Source organism: Capsaspora owczarzaki (assembly GCF_000151315.2).
Source record: "Capsaspora owczarzaki ATCC 30864 unplaced genomic scaffold supercont2.7, whole genome shotgun sequence".
In the NCBI taxonomy this organism is placed as follows: Eukaryota; class Filasterea; order Ministeriida; family Capsasporidae; genus Capsaspora; species Capsaspora owczarzaki.
The window spans coordinates 555,706-572,968 of record NW_011887298.1 but is presented as its reverse complement, the minus strand read 5'-3'; the positions used below and the strand labels follow the sequence as shown (position 1 = coordinate 572,968).

General features: G+C 51.9%; 6 protein-coding genes and 1 non-coding gene across 7 annotated transcripts; 3 read left to right on the top strand and 4 right to left on the bottom strand.

Annotated features, from left to right (window-relative positions):
* Positions 1 to 1,298, top strand: CAOG_04673 (hypothetical protein). The gene is made up of 4 exons (XM_004347370.2): positions 1 to 74; positions 177 to 418; positions 507 to 841; positions 1,011 to 1,298. The coding sequence occupies exons 1-4, from the start codon at positions 61 to 63 to the stop codon at positions 1,206 to 1,208; spliced, it is 789 nt and encodes a 262-aa protein (XP_004347420.1). The 5' UTR covers positions 1 to 60; the 3' UTR covers positions 1,209 to 1,298.
* A 242-nt stretch (positions 1,299 to 1,540) lies between these two features.
* On the top strand, positions 1,541 to 4,510 carry CAOG_04672 (hypothetical protein). The gene is made up of 2 exons (XM_004347369.2): positions 1,541 to 1,870; positions 3,277 to 4,510. Exons 1-2 carry the CDS (start codon positions 1,589 to 1,591, stop codon positions 4,096 to 4,098), a joined length of 1,104 nt encoding a protein of 367 aa, XP_004347419.1. The 5' UTR covers positions 1,541 to 1,588; the 3' UTR covers positions 4,099 to 4,510.
* A 174-nt stretch (positions 4,511 to 4,684) lies between these two features.
* CAOG_04671 (ATPase) lies at positions 4,685 to 6,796 on the bottom strand. Its single transcript, XM_004347368.2, has 4 exons — positions 6,677 to 6,796; positions 5,151 to 5,614; positions 4,976 to 5,056; positions 4,685 to 4,847 (listed from the first exon to the last, which is right to left on the bottom strand). The coding sequence occupies exons 1-4, from the start codon at positions 6,771 to 6,773 to the stop codon at positions 4,821 to 4,823; spliced, it is 669 nt and encodes a 222-aa protein (XP_004347418.1). The 5' UTR covers positions 6,774 to 6,796; the 3' UTR covers positions 4,685 to 4,820.
* A 140-nt stretch (positions 6,797 to 6,936) lies between these two features.
* Positions 6,937 to 9,218, bottom strand: CAOG_04670 (sjogren syndrome antigen B). The gene is made up of 5 exons (XM_004347367.2): positions 9,128 to 9,218; positions 8,395 to 8,467; positions 7,901 to 8,294; positions 7,624 to 7,765; positions 6,937 to 7,509 (listed from the first exon to the last, which is right to left on the bottom strand). Exons 1-5 carry the CDS (start codon positions 9,164 to 9,166, stop codon positions 7,123 to 7,125), a joined length of 1,035 nt encoding a protein of 344 aa, XP_004347417.1. The 5' UTR covers positions 9,167 to 9,218; the 3' UTR covers positions 6,937 to 7,122.
* Positions 9,219 to 9,407: 189 nt separating this feature from the next.
* CAOG_09611 lies at positions 9,408 to 9,479 on the top strand. Its single transcript has one exon. It is a non-coding gene; the product is annotated as a tRNA-Asp (tRNA).
* Positions 9,480 to 10,689: 1,210 nt separating this feature from the next.
* Positions 10,690 to 14,004, bottom strand: CAOG_04669 (hypothetical protein; the record flags this gene model as incomplete). The annotated part of the gene is made up of 1 exon (XM_004347366.1): positions 10,690 to 14,004. One exon carries the CDS (start codon positions 14,002 to 14,004, stop codon positions 10,690 to 10,692), a length of 3,315 nt encoding a protein of 1,104 aa, XP_004347416.1.
* Positions 14,005 to 14,809: 805 nt separating this feature from the next.
* Positions 14,810 to 16,866, bottom strand: CAOG_04668 (hypothetical protein). Its single transcript, XM_004347365.2, has 2 exons — positions 16,158 to 16,866; positions 14,810 to 16,040 (listed from the first exon to the last, which is right to left on the bottom strand). Exons 1-2 carry the CDS (start codon positions 16,523 to 16,525, stop codon positions 15,113 to 15,115), a joined length of 1,296 nt encoding a protein of 431 aa, XP_004347415.1. The 5' UTR covers positions 16,526 to 16,866; the 3' UTR covers positions 14,810 to 15,112.
* Positions 16,867 to 17,263: the final 397 nt, after the last annotated feature.

Genomic DNA, 17,263 nt, shown 5'->3' with positions numbered 1-17,263 from the left:
TGCATTTAAAAAAATTGTCCTTTAGAGAACGACCAACATCATAACAGAACAAGAAACGAAATGCCAGTGTCGACGTACGAAGCAACGAGCACTTGGATGGAAGCGAAGAAGCTCAAGCTTGAGAGTATCGACTGACTTGTGCTTGCTGCTTGCTGCTTGCTGCTTGCTGTGACCAGATTCGTGCATGTCGCAGGCAGCACGACCAATGACGAGCTAGTAAAACGCGTCGAGCGCGTGTTTGGCGTCGGGCGATCGGCTGTGTGGCGCGTCGAGATCAAGCCAATGCTGCCCATCTCCAAGCCTGCTGCTGCTGCTGCCGCCACGACGAATGCTGGAGCTGGAGCTGGGGCTGCTGCTGCTGGGACTGGATCAGTCGCATCGTCAGCACAAACGTCTGCTGTTGGAGCAGCGACCTCGGGTCAGACTCGTTCATCATGAGAGGATTATTGTAATCCTGGTTGCTCATGCTCACCATTTAGTTTCCCTCTTGTCATCATCTGGGGCAGGCCTCAAACGCATCACCATGATCCGGAATCAAGATTACCCTGGCAAGATGATTGTGTTGGTCGGTGGATCGCCAGCGGAGGCGGACGACGCCAGCAGCGCCAGTAACAAGAACGTGAATGCTGCAAACACCAACGCTGCCGCGGTGCCTGGACTGGCCGACACAACTGTGCTCGAGGTGGACAAGGAATTCGAGGCCGTCATGGGATGGCTGAAAACCGTCTACCAAGAGCGGCGGCCCGTCCGCATCGAAGGCAGTCGCTATGACATTGGCGACTTTTCCGTTCGAGTGGGGAGTGTCATTGTGAGTCAGCAGCCCCGAGGCATTGCTGTCGAGGTAAGAACATGAAGATCTTTTTGTTGACAGTGTGACTGCACGTCATTGAGTACTGTGGCGGCCTTTTGTTTTGGGACTCCGCTCATTCTCATTCTTTCCCCCCCCCCCGCGCCTCCCCTCCCCTCGCCTCCCCTCCCCTCGCCTTCACCGCTTCTGTTTCCTGTTGCAGGTCGAATACAAACCAGCGGTGGCACCAGACCGGTGTAATGGCCTGTTGCAAGAATTCTTACAGCTCATATTGCCCGGGGCCGGTGTCGCTTCGTTTGACTATTCGCTTGTCCATTTAGCGCCAAACACTTTTACGCCAGCTCACGCTGCGTATCAAGTCGCCGCAGTGCTTTCCAGTCGCGGATTGCTGAGTGTTTGATGCGCAATCGGTGCGTTCTCGGGCGTTGTTTTTTCGTTTGTTTGTTTGTGTGGTACTCGCTCATCAATATCCAAACTGTATTGAGGTCAGCGCTCTTGTTTGTAGAGTTGAGCTTTGCTATATTGATTGATGAACCGGGTGGGTGCGGAGTGCGAGAAGGGGAGAAACGGACGATGGAAAAACTGTCACCCTTCTTCCACCCGCTTGCTCCCGTGCTTCCCTATCCCATGAATCGCCAATCCAGAATGACACGATTCCACTCTTGCTATTCCAGTTTGCCTGTTTTTTTTTGTGTTTTTTTTCCTTTTCAAGCGTTTTCAGAGCAGCTCAGTTTTTTTTTTTAATTTTATTTTTAGTTTTTTGTTTACTTTGGTTTCTGAATGGCAACGCTTGCAAAGGCAGTGGCGCCGTTCTGGGCAGAGGCCGCCGGGTCGCGGTCGCACACAGAGGGCTTGCCAGCATTGGACGACACGCAGTGCGACAGCGAGCGCTTCCTCGAGTGGCAGAAGACCCACTTTGGCGACGGGAAGGGCGGTGCCCCGTCCGCTCAGGGCTCGAACGGCACGGTGCTGGTCGGCCCAAAGACGCTCGACCAGGTTGCGGTTGTCTCGCAAATCCAGCTCAGCACAGGCGGCTATGAGGGCCTTCTCCGCACAGCCAAGGTTAGCGCGTGACACTGCAAGAGGGAGAGAAAGAGCGTGAAGAGCGAAGAAGGAGGATGACCAAGTGCACGGCGATATCGCTCCCCGTCCAGCGCACTGAGGACATGGTGGAGGCCAACGCGGGGTGACACACACTGTCGCTTTCGCAGCCCATCGTGTTACAGGGTTGAGTGCTTCTCGCGTGAGCGCTCCAACAACTGAAAAAAGCGCAACCGCACTCAGCAGCTTTTTTTTTTTCTTTTTTTTTCTTTTTTTTGAGTCATCGCTTTTGTACTCGGTTTCGTCGTTGGCTGCCTCTCCAACGCACGCCACCAGCGCCAAGTGACAGAAAATATAGAGTGGGTCCCTTGCTGGGTGCCAGTTGTGGCGGTCTGCGCTTGGAATGAGCTGCAGCAATGCGCTCAAAACCAAAACACCGAAACGTTTTATCCTTTTTTTTTTTTTTTTTTTCTTTTTTTTTTGCTTTGGGCTTTTTTCGCATCTTTTTTGGTCGGCTCGACGGGCCGGGGGGGGGGGTCGGTCCCTTTTGACTCGCGCCCGTGCATGAGTCGTTGCTTGCCTTTCTAGAGATTGGCTTGTGAGCGAATCGGATGAGGGGGCAACGGGCGGCTGTGGAAAACAGCCTCGGAAAATGGATTCTGAACCACAAAAACCAAAAAAAAAAAAAAAGCGAGTTTGTTCACATCACACAACTCGCATGTAGAGCGGGCACGATGTGCTGTGCTGACCCTCGTGCGACCGTCGCTGCTTGCTTGGTAATGCTGCTACTGGTTGGTTTGGTTTTGGTGGTCGAATCGAAGCCAGAAGAGCAACAAAAATCAAAAAAATCAAAAAAAGACAGTTCAAAAAAAAAAAAAAAGATTTGAAAATACAAAAAGTAAAAAAAAAAAAACCACAACAACAACAATACGGATGTAAGAGCAAAGTGGGGGGCGATCGTTGTCGAAGAAGAGAAGGGAAACGGAAGAGAAGGGAAGGTGGCACATGGACTGCAACTACAGCCTGAATGAAGCGCACCTGAAACAGGGGGGTGTTGATGAGGAGCCAAAAACCAGCCCTCAAATGCGGTTTCCACTTCAACCACCCAAACCAGCAGCCCCAAAGCAAGCCTCCCAAAGCAACTCCCCCCTGCTCCGATCCAACCAAAACCACGCAACGATTGCAAACGCACAAAAAAACCAATCCACGCGTCAGCTCGTCGCTTCGTGCTCAAATCGTGTTTGGCGCACGAGCTCGGGACTTTTCGACTCTAGTCGGATGATCCTGGATTAGGGGGTTGTTGGGAGATCTAAGCACTCTAGCAACAAACAAACAAAAAAAAAACGCACACCAAACCCACTTGCATTCTGCTTTCATCATTTCAACAAGGCAATCTCACCGTAATTTCGCTTTGGCTTGCTAATCAGGGCTACACGCTAAACCGAGTCGAGGCGAGCGCAGTCAGCAACCCGTGGTACCGCCGCTGGTTTGGCCTCGGCCCGGCTCCGTTGGCAGTGACAAACGCACTCTTCCCGCAGACTGCAAACCTCAGCTTGCTGCCGCCTGTGGGCCAGGGCCTGGCAGAGGCACTCGTCAAGCTCGACGAGACACAAGTGCACCGCACGTTCAAGTTTGGCGTGCTGTACCGCGCCGAGGGCCAAACAACAGAAGAGGAAATGTTCAACAACGACAATGGCTCGCCAGCGTACGACGAGTTCCTCGGCTTGCTGGGCGACCGCATCACACTGAACGGCTGGAAGCGCTTCCGCGGCGATCTCGATGTTAAGACAGACACCACTGGTCGCGAGTCGGTGTTTACCGAGTGGCGAGGCTACCAGATCATGTTCCATGTTGCGACGCTGCTCCCAAAGATGAAGAACGACCGACAGCAAGTCGAGCGCAAGCGACACTTGGGCAACGACATTGTGATTATTGTCTTCCAGGACACCAAGCAGCCCTACTCGTCCGACACTGTTGTCTCGCACCAAAACCACGTTGTCGTTGTGGTCTCCCCCGAGAACGACCAATTCTACCACGTTGAGGTGCTCGCCAAGAACGGCGTCACGCCCTTCCGTCCCGAGCTGCCCAGCACCTTCCTCATTCCACGCTCTGCTGCCTCCAAGGACTACTTGCTCAACAAGCTTGTCAACGGCGAGCGCGCAAGCTACGGTGCCGAAGGCTTTGAGTCGCGCGTCCAACGCGTGCGCGAGTCGCTCATCAAAAACCTCGTAACGAGCTTTCTAGCTTAAGCCGCCTTCTGAATCAGGTTGCGTTAAGCTTTTTTTTCTTCTCGTTGTGGTTTGCAAACAAAAAACAAAAAGAGATGGATTAGAGATTGTGCTTTCTTTTGGCACGTTTCTTCGTTCTGGTCGCTTTCACTTGTATTTCAAATTGCTGGTGCTTTTTCTCCCGCGTCTCCTCCTTTTTGATTGGTTTTTTTCCTGTCTTGGTGCTTATCGATTATTGAAAGATTTCGACATTATGCCACGCAGCTGAAGGGGTGGGTGGGAGCTTGAAAAGAACTGGAACTGGATTTCCTGCGTCTTGTTCGGCTTCTTCCACCTCAACGCGTTTGCTGTGGTTGCTGGCATGGTAGTCCCATGCCTTTTGTGTGTTTGTGTGTGTTTGTGTGTGTGTGTGTGTGTGTGTGTGTGTGTGTGTACGTGTGTGTGTACCTGTTCAGATATTTTGTCGTGTATGGCTTTGTGTCGTGTTGTCGACTTTTTGCGCAGCTCTGCCGGCTTGATGTCCGCAGTATCGCTCTAGTTGGTGCATGCGATTGAATTGTTTTGTTCAGTAAAACAATGTGGACTTTTACGTAGCCTCAGACCAAAAGGGGAGAAAAAATTTCAGATGTAACTAGAGAAAAATCACAAACACACATAAACACAAAAATCATGCCAAACGGGACGAGCATGCTACAGAGAGTCTGGTAAGATTGAATCAATCGACATCAAGATTCTTGAGAATCTTAATTGCCCATCTTGACGTTGCCGACCTGCACAGGAGGGGGGAAGGGTAACAAAATGAGCAAAAAAAAAAAAAAAAAAAAAAGTCAAAACAAGGTTTTAACGAAAGCCCCAGAAGCAATCCCAAAGACAGGCTTCAAACAAAGCCGGCCCTTACCTGAATAATTGCAACGATAACGCCGAAAAGGCCGATGGCAGAGCCGAAAATCTCGACAATCAAAATCTTGACGAAAAGGGCCTGACAACGCGCGCAGAACCAGCAAAAAATTAGCAATGACTCAAAGGAAGCCAGGCAAAAGAAATAGAGCACACATCCAGCCAGAAACACTCACAGCGTTTTGAGCATCAGCAAGAGCAGCGCCAGAGCCAACAAGACCGACGCAGATGCCGCAGAAAAGGTTGGAAAGACCAACAGTCAGGCCTGCGCCGAAATAAGCATAGCCGCCATAGCGGTTGTTGTAATCGGTGACGTCGGCGGCGGATTGGCAGTTGACGGGGGTGGTCTCAGTGAAGGACTTGTAGTTGTTTGAGAAAACGATGGCCATGATGATACCGTAGATGGCAACAGCCTCGCAGAAAATAATCGAAATGAGGTTCTTTGTCTTGATGCGGGGAGCCTTGACACCACCGCCGACAATGCTCGAGCCAGTGATAAAGATGCCCCAGGCAGCGCCGACGACCGACATGGCAATGCAGAGAGAGATGCCGACCGAGCCCCACATGTAAGGCGAGGTGCATGCCAAGAACCAGCCAAAGTCAAAGTGGGTGCCAGGCGAGATGATAAACCAGTAGATGGCTGTAGAGAGGCCGAGGGGGTGTGGGGGTTTTAGGGACACGAGCATGAGGGAACAACGTACCAAAAAAAAAAAGGTAGAGAAAAAGGTGAGTTGACAGAACACAGTGTGCAGGACGATTCAGATTCGCATGGCAGTGGTTTTATGCAAGCGCGATAGTGCCAGGGTGGAAATGGGATTGGGGGTTTTTTTTTTGGGGGGGGGGGAAGAGAGGGCGAGAGAGAGAGAGAGTGGACGCGTTGGGTGGGGGAAAATCGAGCAACCAACAGGACCATGGCAAGAACACCCTCCCTCCAACCACGATGGATCACGAGCGGTCACCAAGTTGAGGGACGAATCTCGTTCCATCCATTCAAAACGACCTCCCCGCGGGGACGACTCGTTCGGTGGATGGACACACACACAAAAAAAAAAAAAAAAAAAGTCAAAGTAGAGAAAGAACAAACGCGAAAAAAAAAAAAAAAAAAAAAAAAAAAAAAAAAAACTTGTGACTTGAATCAAAAGCTTTTTGGTCTGATTTTTTTCCCCAATGCATTTTGCATTAGGAAGGGCAAAGAATCACGGTTCTGCTATTGCTGTGAGACCGCGGCGACTGGACAACGATGCCTTCACATCAGGTGAGGTTGTCGTCTTCAAAATGCATCTGCCACATCGTGGAATCCGCGCCGAGCATTGGGGGAACAAGGAACAAGAAAAAGAAAAACTTTTTTTTCTTTTTTTTTTTTTTCGTTGGGTTGAAGAGCACGACTCGCTTTGACTCCAGCAGCAGCACAGGGTGCACAATCACAGAATAGTGGGGCCACTGTAACAACTGGGCGACGACTCTACTCTCCCCCCCCCTCCCTCCTCAGCAGCTGTGGGGAAAGACCGTTGGCACAACAGAAAAAAAAAAAAAAAAAAAAAAAAAAAAAGCCTGCTTTTTCCACATGCGCCGTTCGTTCGGCCATCCATTTTGGCTTTCTACCCCCGCTTGCTGCCAGAAGCCCCCTTGCGATGCGTGGCGGACGATGGTCGGGAACAAGAGCTGCGTCGGAGGAACACGCTCCGAGTGAAACGGCACTCACCAATGCACACGATGACGAACGTGAGCAGGTAGACGTAGTACGAGAAGAGCGAAAGCAGCGGCCGCTGGCCGTACTTGTTGGTCGAGCCGTAAGCCATTTCGCTTTTATGAATAGAAAACAGTGGACTGCGCAAAGCAAGGGGGAAAAAAAAAAATCGCAGCAACTTGAAGCAGCGCTAGTCACTAGACACAGTATAGTACATGTTGCAAACACAGCACACGGACTGGCAAGCTGGTTTTGCCAAGTGTTGTTGTTTGGGGGGGTTTTCGATTTTTGTTTTTGTTTTCGATTGGAGCAAAGGTTTGTTTGGACAACGATCGAAAAGCAAAACAAGCATGAACAACCAAATGAACAACCAAAAGAACAAGCAAAAAAAAAAAACAACAAACTACACTACTAGGCTGATTTGTGAAAGTGTGGCAGAGGGAAGATGGAGGCGCTGTGTTTTATTCGTCTTCAACGCGGGCGGCCTTGGACGGGCCTTCGAGCTCGTCTTCGGCGCCACGCTTGTTGCCACGACCGCTGGAGCGACCGCCGCGGCCACCACGGCCACCGCGACCACCGCGCGAGTTGCCACGGCCTCGGTGAGACTTGCTTGCTCGGCCTTGAAGGCGCTCGGAAAGCATCTCTTGAGCCTTGGTCAGGTACAAATCCTCCTCGTCGCCCTCGAGCAGGCGGACGGAGGGAACGGCGCCCTTGACCTCGGTCTTGCGCTCGGAAATGGCGGCGACAGCGCGAGCAGCAGCCTCGGCATCAGAGAATCGGACATAGCCATCCGCCTGGTCGCGGGAGAAGTCGACATAGGCGATTTGACCAAACTCGGAGCAGAGAGCCTGAAAGAACAAAAAAAACCACGAATCAGAGGGATAGAGTTGCAACCGCCACCGTTAGAAAATCCAAAACATATCTGCGAAAACACGACACCATCCCCAACAAAATCTACTCACAGTCAAGTCCTCGCGAGTGGCACCACCACCGACGCCCTCAAAGCGAACGACGCAGTTCTTGGCGAAAACAATGGGGGCAGGCTCATCGGCAGCCTTCTTTCCTGCGCGACGCTCGCTCATCTTGGCCTCGAGATAGTCGGATCTGGAAGCAGAGAAAATCAACAAAAAAAACGGCACGACGATGGTGAGACAAAAAAACGGCACGACGATGGTGAGACAACAAAAAAACAAAACATCTGCGCAACAACGGGCTGTTGACACCGATGAGACAACTCACTTGAGGGTGACGATAAGGGTCGTGTCGTTGACCTTGAGCTCTTGTTGGGCAAAAGCCTTGGCCTCGTCTTCAGTGCCAAACTCGATGAACGCCGAGCCCTTGAAGGCCTTGTCGGCAGCGCGGCGCATGCGAATGGCCTTGATGTTGCCCTTGCCAGCAAGAGCTTGCTCGATCTGCTCCAGAGTGTAGTCGGTGGGGAAGCCCTTGACATAGACGCTCGACTTGAGGGTGTCGAGCTCGTCCAGCAGGGGAGCCAGACGGCGGACGTGCGTGCCCTCGGCGTTCACAGCAATGGCGGTGGAGTTGGCCTCGCGGATTGCATTTGCGATGGCCTCGATGTCGGTGGTGAGCTGCTTCAGGCGGTTGAAGGTGGTCAGGGTGGCAAGCGGGACCCCTGCGTGCGAGTGAAAAAGCAAGTGCAACCAAAACCCGTCAGCATGGTCAACGACTGCGTCAACCCAAAGATCAACCACAGCTGAATGAAGAGCGCGTACAGCCATCGGTCGTCTCCTTGACAAGCGGCAGCAGGAACTTGTCGCGGGGCAGGTTGTTGTCGCTAAAGTAGAACTAGATGTTTCCAAAAGCGATCAGGCAAAGGCAAAGGCAACGGTCAGCTTGCAAGGAAAGAAACACAAGAACCAATGATTCACTCTGGTTGGTATTATCGAGGGATGGTTCGATTGCAGGCCGGAGGTTGTGTGAGGAGAGTGATTTGCATAAACCACGTTGGTTTCCAGCCGCTCTTTGCACTACTTTAGCGTAACGCTCCGCAGCTGCTCATTGCAAAGCGATTGGGCTTTCGCGATTCGGACACTCAGCCAACATTCAATGACAATCACGTTACTGCAGAAACGTGCCACGAAAACCAGCACCAGACTGGCCAGCAAAGCCTTGATGCCACATGTGGGGAAAACACAAATGTCTGTCTGTTTGGCGTCTGCTGGAGTGCACGTTTCGCTGATGCGAGTGCGCTGTGTCTGATTTTCGAAGCTTTGATTTGGGGTTTTAGATGCGCTGCGATGCGCTTTCGGAGTGATCCATCCATGCAAAGGAGGAGCAAAAACGGCAGTGAGGCAATCCGCCGTCATCGCGCGACGCATGGATCCCACTCCTCCTCTGCTTCCCCCCCCCCACACACCTTCCCGTCGCTGTGCCAGACCGGTGTGATGGCGAGCAGGCGTTGTGTGTTTGAGACAGTCAGGCCCCCCCCCCCTCAATGCTGCGTACCTCGACTTGCTTGACAATCTTGGCGCTGAGGTCGCTCATGGTAAATCGTTGGGTGTCTGTTGGTTCAGATGAAAAAGAAAACTAGACCCTCTGTTTGGAACGCGTGAAATGAATGAGTTTGGTTTGTGACATGCAAAAAAAAACAATCAAGTGGGCATCAGAGAGTGCACAGCGAGCGACTGTTCTAGCCCGACTTAGACTGCACGTTCGTTTTTGCATCAATCGAAGTCCATGGCGCTTTCGTATGCATAAAGCCCAACAGTCGTAAACATCAAGAGCTTCGACTGTCGTATAATGGTTAGTACCGTACGCTGTCACCGTGCAAATCCGGGTTCGATCCCCGGCAGTCGAGCATTTTTTTGCCTTTTTTTTGCTGGGTTTTTTTTTTTTTTTTTTTTTTTGCCCTTTTGTCAAATAGCTGGCGGTCTCCGTCTCGTAGGCTATGAGGAATGCTTGAGTGAAAGAACTGCAAATCTATTTCTTTTTCTCGAGCGAGGAACGAGGAACGAGGCCTCGAAGCGACGATGAAACCAATTGTTACGACCTTACCCGGAACTTAACCTAGAATCACTACTGAAGCGTACGAAATGTATGCGGAAGTATCGTTTACTAAGAATATAGTGAAGAATGAGGGGAAGACCGATTAGGGATGAGCCCAGTTCGTAACAAAACCAATCGATCAATCTTTGGAGTCGTTTGTCCAGCTCTCCACAACACTGTGTACAGTACCTTCGTCCAGCAGACAACATGAGTGACGTGTTTTTTTGGAAGAATTTTTTGCGTGATTTGCCAAGTCGGACGCCGACGCGAAGCCCCGAGACGTGGTCGACAACTTCAGCAACTCGAGCCACTCTGATTGTTTGCATGGCGACGTTGCTGCGCTTGCCTCATACCCGAAAATCCATTCCTAATCGGTAGTAAATATAGTTGTTGAGTCAAGAATGTTGCAAACACGGGCATCTCATGCGATCGAACGACGCCAAACGCGAGCACACTTTGAGCAGAATTCTCGGATTCGATAATCACGTCCCATGGTCGATGAAAGAGTATAGAGGCGTTCTAATCGTCTTCAGTCTTCTTTTGTGCAAAGGAAATTGTTCCCCCAAGTCATAAACCAACGGCAATCATCGCCGGTTGGACCGACGTCACTCTGGGGCCCTTACATAAAACAACGATGCGCGGCAACAGGAGGATGAGGAGTTAGCATGTGGATGTGGCACATTTAGTTCGCTTTGTTCAAAGAGCTTTGATTTATTCCAAACAGAAGGGCAGTTCGCATTGATTGGTTGCCTTGAATGTATCCGACGCAAAGCGCTTTGAATAGGACCTACTGGGCCGACTTGCTGCGTTGAACTTGAGCTTGCCAAGCTTCGCGCGTTTTGGTCGGATCACAATTTCACCGCAAACGAATACACACACACACACACACACACACACACACACACACACACACACACACACACACACACACACACACACACACACACACACACACACACACACACACACACACACACACACACACACACACACACGAGAGCGCAAGAAAGTTGAAGCCTTGCTCATGCCGGCGCACTGGTCAGCAAACGTAACGCCCATGACTGCTGATTAGCCACGGGAACTGCGTCTCTGATACGTCGGATATCATCGCGGGTGAATCTCTCCGGCTCCTCGTTGAAGAGCATGATCATGACACGGTGCAGTTCTTCCCGCTGAGTCAGGGACAAGCGATTATGCTGGTTGAGCAACCGATCACCATAGTTGCGACTTGCAATGAAAAGCAGGTGTGACTGAGCGTTGTTCATGATGGACTTGGCTTCAGGGAGACACGCTGGGCTACCGATAGCCTCCAGATAACGAGAGTGCATGATGTCAAAGTGCAGCTTCGTCTCGCGATCCACGAAATTGGTAGAAGCCACGAGCACACGTCCGAGCAAATCGTCTTTGAGCACCTCACGTTTTTGCAGGCTCACCAATCTCTGAACGAAAGGCGAAAACGGAGCTGATTTCGGACGCTTCAGTAACGCAGACCACGCCAAGGCGCTCGCAATCCAGGAAGTTTGGCAGGAGGCCAGGCATGCATCGACAAGAACCTGGCTCTCGGACCGAGGGTCGCGGTAGAAGGGACCGAGGCCGAGCACTGCATCGACCAAGGTGGGATGCCAAACTGCAACACGGACACGACCACCGTTTTCACTTTCCTCTGGGACCAGACGTAGCAAATGCCATGTCGGATCGTGTGAAGGGATGGCGCTTCGACATGCTTCCCAGGATGCTGGAACATCTGCCAAAGTGAGGAAGGCCATATGCTTCGCAAACATGTCTTCATCGCGCTCTGTACTGTCGAGCGGATTGAGGAATCGCAAAATACCTCGAGCAGGAGCATCGTACATGGCCGTCGCAAGGTACAAAACCAGGTCGTGCTCGCAATCGCCCGCAAGCGGCTGAAGCAGACCTTGTAGAGCGTCAGACCTGGCTGGAAACAAACATTGGAAGCAGCGCACCACGCGAGCCGCTTCTTGCTGGTCCAGCACCAGATGCACGCTTGCAACCGCGTGCGACGGAATTGAGCTGTTCCAAAACTCGGTGCGTTCAAGTTGCAGCAGTACCGCAGGCTGAAGGTCAGCTTGATCCCAGAGTACGGAGCACGGACGCAATGAGGAAGCTGGAGCGTTGCGTGGCAAGTCGCAGACAATCACTAGCTGATGCTCTCGCCCCAGCGCACGCACATACTCCAACGCGGCCGGAGTGACGAGTGTGTCAGGGCTCGATGCCCAGAGCACGACGTGCGTCTTGGCGAGTTTAAAGGCGACAGCTCGTAGCAGTGTGGTGCTGCCTGCGCCCGCAAGCGTCTGGGCCACGGTCAGTGTAGACAGACCATGGCCAGTTTGAAGGCGTGATAAAATGGTTGTTACCAAAGAGGTTTGATTCGAGCGCATCGCATAAAAGTCTCGGGAGAGCAATCCCCATGGAATCGGATGTCCATTCCGAACCCAGTCTTGCGCTTGCAGCAAAATGTTGCTATCAAAATCGGGAGACGACGAAAGCTCAGGCGGAACAACCTCGAGCTGCACTTCACACGGAGGGTTACGTACGACTTGAGAAGCAAACTCGTCTCGAGAGACAGATGGTGGCAGCAGAACTTGGTGGCGCGGTGGTGGAGAGGCGAGATAGACATCGCAAATGTCCATGTGACTGTTTAAAAGCTCAAACAACGGCCCCTTGACTAGCGCGTCATCGAGACGTGCAACGACAACAACAGAGTATGCGCTGGGCGGTAGCACTGTGGCTGCTCCAAGCGGATCATCTGGCAGCGTAGCGACGCGATGCATTGGAATCGTCTGCAATAGCCTCTCAATTTCCCTCCCATGCGAAACTGCAAAGTCAGCATCAATGACGACGATTCGCGGAGCAAACGGGCGCCGTATGGGTTGCAAGGCCATGGCTGTGCGGTTTCGCGATGCATGGCGTTGCAGATCGACTTCCAGCTGCAGATCAAAGTGACAGTGGCCGACCATATGTTTGATGGCCTCCTCTGCCAAATCAGGCTGTCCTTGTTGGATTGCTGCGGAGGAGCGCAGTCGGATGCGCACAGCCATCCCACCTCTCAGCAAGGCACGAGACACTTTTGGCGTTTGGAGCCGAAGCCAAGCGCCCAAGGCGTTTGCCTCATATTGCCTGCCATCAGCCGCGACAACACTCATCAAAGGGTTGCCAAGGCGATGAATGAAGAGAAGAGGCTGGCCACGGGAGAACTGAACAGAAACGATCACACGAGGTGCCAGAAGGTCGAGTAAAGCTGACCACGGGTCGGGTGACCCTGAGATGACAGCGTGACATTCAGACAGAAGGGCTGCCATCGGGGTGTCAAAAGCCGGATCGAAGATATTCGAAAGACTTTGCACATGCTCGCACGCAGCTCGCAAATACGGCGGCAGAAGGGGCAAGGCATCTTGCTGCAATACAACGAGCACCTTGTGCGCTTTGACTTCGTCTTTGGAATCTGACGGTAGCTCGTCTTCAAGTTTCACTCGTTGGCCGCGGCCGTGCGTCGCCGCAAGTATCTGCTGGGCCTGACTGCCATCGATCTGAATCACAACAAAGGTTGCCAGTGTCTCAGGAGTCAAACCCGGAAGGGCGTTTACAACAGGCTGAATCGAGATCTTGATGGGTGTTTCAGAAATACTGGGGATCAGCTCGGAAGCCCAAGTAGTGACAGCAGAGTTCAAAGACTCGGCAAATCTCCAAGAAATTTCAACACCAATGACATGGCTCGGAGAATCGGCGACTCCGATGATCAAGCGCGCCTCGCGCTGCTGAACCAGCAGTTGACCAACATCTCGCAAATGAGAGACCAGATCGTCAGCCGTGTACACGTAAGGCATCGGGTCTTGTTTTCTGGACGCTTGCTGTTTGTACTCAAGCACCGACGACTCCGGCGGAAGAACTTGAGATGCTGGTACAGCAACGGGCGATTTTTCTACTTGCAGATCCAATGGGCGATGCGAAATGTCGTGCCAGCTGGCTGCGGCCAAGCTTGGAATGTACTTTTCAGGTTGGACGAAAAAAGCGTCGGCGGTGGTGCGACGCTTCACGCACCCAAAGTCGGAGCTTGATGTACTTTGCACCAGCATGACATTTCCTGTTGGAAGCGGCTCGGCTTCAAGGTCATAGCAGTTAAAGTTGCCCTTGGGATCGGCAACTTTCCAAAAGAGCACAGGTTGCTGAGTTCCAGAGTAGTTGACAATGTCTTCAGCGCCGAAAAGCTCTGGTCGAGGCCAAAGCTTGGTGAGTACCTGTTGCAAATTGCGGACAAACTCTGCGGATGTAGATTGTGATTCGACACGAATGCTCCCTCGAGCGCGGCCGTTGAACATGGCCGCGATTCTTTTGAGGTGGTCATGGGTCAGTTTGACTTTTTCTCGGTCACTTGTTGACAGTTTACTGACTTCAGCCATTGTCATTGAGAAACCGCGCAGTCAGGTTGATTATGCAAAGGCAGCGCTTGTGGGACGTCAAAGGAGACCGCGAGAAAGAAGCGTCAGAACGAGAGGAAATGTGTGTGCGAGAAAGACAAAAAAAAAAAAAAAAAAAAAAGGGAGAACACAGTCAAGTTGTGCAAGGGCAGGCCTTGGAGCACGATAGAGCTTGCGCGGCAGACGAGAACACAAGAAAAACGCCAAGCGAAGAGGGTGGGTGAGGAAGGGAAAGGGGTGGAATGCGGAAGAAGAAGAAAGAAAGAGAAAAAAAAGTGAGACAAAAAAAAAAAAAAAAAAAAAAAGAGAGAGAGAGAGAATAGATTCGGTTTAGAAAATCCAATTTGTACCGCCAAACAGGAGCAAGCTATCAATCTGAGGTCCTTGAAGAAGTGGAATTGTTATGATCAGAGATCTTTCCACGAAGATACGAGTAATGGGTTGATGTTGCGAGTAATTTATATGTTACGAATTGGCCCGCTTCAGTTGTGATTCTAGGTTAAGTTCCGGGTAAGGTCGTAACACTATATTTTCAAAACGCTTACTGCAAAAGAAAACCCCGCAACTCGCTTCGTTGCCACGTCCACAAAGATGTTTCCAGTTGAATGTTATCAATAAATAATTACTCTACAATCGTACACCGTAGAAACGAATGGGAATACAGTAAGAATGTAGTGGGGCGCTGCCGAAAATCCACGCACCCCACCTTCCTCCCATGTCGTTCTAGTTGTGTGCAGCGCCTTGAAATAAAGACATGTCGAGTGTGCGATGCGTGCACGCTGGCCAAAGCCAAGCAACCACGCACACAAGAAGCGAAATCGAAAAGCAACTGCGGCACGGCATTCAGAACCGTGGCTTTCTATCGATCGGACGGAGAACAAGCCTTCCATTCATTCGTTGCAAGGTACCACCAACCCCAATCTGAATCAGGTTGAGCAACTTGAACGACCATAATCGCCCACTCGAAGGCAACCATCGTTGCGCACCGCTTGCTCGAACAATCCAGCGACTATCGCCGAGCTGCACGCCGACCAAATCCGATCAGAATCACCAGATAGGACAGACACTGAGCCACGAGAACCAGTGTTTGCTGAGTCAGCTGAGTCGTAGACGGGATGGGGATGCGTCCGGCGGCGTAGTCGCGTTGCTCGCGAGAAACATCCACCAAAATCCAAACAATGACCGCGATGCCAATGACTGCGCAGATCTGCATTACGAGAAACAGGCGCAAAAGGTGCTTGAGGAGTGCAGCGCGCTCTCCAGCATTGTCGTTCGCATGGGCTCGCTTGATGTGTCGTTGCCGAGCAACGGGTTCGTGCAAGTCGTCCAAGACATTACTGCCATTCCTGCTCGAAGACTCACTGGTCGAATTGACGGTCTGGGAGGGAAGTCCCAAGTGATCGGGCGGAGGTTTGAGAGCGGTGAACGAAGCCTGGGTCGACTCGGTGCCGGAGGGTCTCCGATCGTTATCGGTTGCCGGACCAGAAGGCGACTCGACAATCACGGGGATGGCCGGGCCAGTCAGAGACGCTTCTTGTGGAGGCGTGGGAGCTACAGCGGAAACGGATGTTTCAGCTGCCGCGGGAGTGTCACGCGAAGTGGGAGGCGTTGTCGGACTGATCCGGCTGGCGCTGCGTCTATTGGGCATGGGTAGAGACTGGACAAACGTGGATGCCTCTCGTAACGAGCGTATCAACCCAAAGCCATACCGAAGAGAGAGGATGAGCGGACCGACAATTCCCAGGCCGAAAAACGAAAACTGGATGAGCAAGCAAACCCAGAACGGGCCGACAGGAACGGAGAGGGCTGCGAGGATGATGCTTTGGATCCAGATGACAACGTTTGCAAGGTACATGGACCTCTTGTTCGCCCTGGTAACGACATGCCCGAATGTAACGGAATCATAGATACACATGACGGAATACGAAAAGAAAATGCTGCCAAAAACGAAGCGAAACGGGGGTGTTGTGCCACGTTAGAAAAAAAAAACAGCAACTAGATGCGGTGCACATGTGCTCGACAACCAAAAAAAAAGCGATGAACGATCGACTCACAAGGCTGAAAGCACGGCGTTTACTGCTCCAGCGAGCAACAGCTGGATGACAACCAGAGGCAGCTGATTCGACCATCCGAGTGGATCTGAAATCTTGGCGAGGAGCATCAGCACGCCCAGAATAGCATACCACAGCATCAAGTTGCGAAAGCTGGCGAACGGGCTCCAGTGGTGCTGCGAGCGGAAGACGACCGCGGCGCGCCAGAACACGAGCAGAGCGGTCGCGAGGGTGATGACTGTCTGCGCTGCCCAGTAGTTGGTGTACTCGCTACCAAAGGCGTCTGCGTACGTCTGATTGCAGAGTGGCGCGTTGGTCCATGGAAACGGGCATGGCTCAAACAGCTGGTGTGAAGAAGAAGGCATGGCCATGCGAAAACTTGAGAGAGCTTGTTCGGTCCAACCCTAGCAAGACGGACGTGTTGAGACAGGGGCGGGTCTCGGCGCTCGATGGTGCGATTGTCTCGCAAAGTCTTGCGATTGAAGTGGGGGACTGGGCGGGACTGTCCGTGCAGCAGCAGCAGAGCGAAGCAGGTGAACCACAGTAGCGCCAAATGTGGCACAGAGCACTCCTATTGATTTGTTATGGCTCTTCTTCCTGTGTGACTTTCCCAACTCGCTCAAAACGCTCGCGCCTGCACAAGCAAGAGGAGAACAGGAAGCTACACAAAGAAGCAAGAGAGAGAGAGAGAGAGAGAGAGAGAGAGAGAGAGAGAGAGAGAGAGAGAAAGGTGCTAGCTTTTGTAGCGGCAAGCTCGCTCAGTAGGGTTTTGGATTTTTTTTGAAAGCAGCTTTCCTTTTGGTCCAATAGAAATTGAAAAAAACGAGTGGAACCCAAATCTGAGATCAATGAAATGTCGCAATCAACCGACAAACAATCAAAACAAACAACCAAAACAAAAACAATAAACAAAAAGATCGAAACCGCACAGTTGTGAGTTTTTGGAACGCGCGCGTGAAGCAAAGCGAGCCGGCGGGTCAGGGGTGAGGATGATCGAAGGACCGTTGCTGCCAGTCCTCGGTCAAGGGGACGCATCTGTGTCGGGGTTGCTTCTGCTGCTTGACACATGGATGCGATGACAAAAGAAGGGTTTCGACTGTGCCGCTCCA

Coding starts and splice junctions, on each gene's coding strand:
- CAOG_04673 (XM_004347370.2), top strand. Junction 419..506: donor TGTTGGAGCAGCGACCTCGG/GTCAGACTCGTT, acceptor CATCTGGGGCAG/GCCTCAAACGCATCACCATG. Junction 842..1,010: donor CCCGAGGCATTGCTGTCGAG/GTAAGAACATGA, acceptor TTCCTGTTGCAG/GTCGAATACAAACCAGCGGT.
- CAOG_04672 (XM_004347369.2), top strand. CDS start 1,589: ATGGCAACGCTTGCAAAGGCAGTGGCGCCGTTCTGGGCAGAGGCCGCC. Junction 1,871..3,276: donor GCCTTCTCCGCACAGCCAAG/GTTAGCGCGTGA, acceptor CTTGCTAATCAG/GGCTACACGCTAAACCGAGT.
- CAOG_04671 (XM_004347368.2), bottom strand. CDS start 6,773: ATGGCTTACGGCTCGACCAACAAGTACGGCCAGCGGCCGCTGCTTTCG. Junction 5,057..5,150: donor TTGCTGATGCTCAAAACGCT/GTGAGTGTTTCT, acceptor GCGCGTTGTCAG/GCCCTTTTCGTCAAGATTTT. Junction 4,848..4,975: donor TTATCGTTGCAATTATTCAG/GTAAGGGCCGGC, acceptor CCTCCTGTGCAG/GTCGGCAACGTCAAGATGGG.
- CAOG_04670 (XM_004347367.2), bottom strand. CDS start 9,166: ATGAGCGACCTCAGCGCCAAGATTGTCAAGCAAGTCGAG. Junction 8,295..8,394: donor CAAGGAGACGACCGATGGCT/GTACGCGCTCTT, acceptor ACTCGCACGCAG/GGGTCCCGCTTGCCACCCTG. Junction 7,510..7,623: donor CCACTCGCGAGGACTTGACT/GTGAGTAGATTT, acceptor TTGTTCTTTCAG/GCTCTCTGCTCCGAGTTTGG.
- CAOG_04668 (XM_004347365.2), bottom strand. CDS start 16,525: ATGGCCATGCCTTCTTCTTCACACCAGCTGTTTGAGCCATGCCCGTTT. Junction 16,041..16,157: donor AACGCCGTGCTTTCAGCCTT/GTGAGTCGATCG, acceptor CGTTTTTGGCAG/CATTTTCTTTTCGTATTCCG.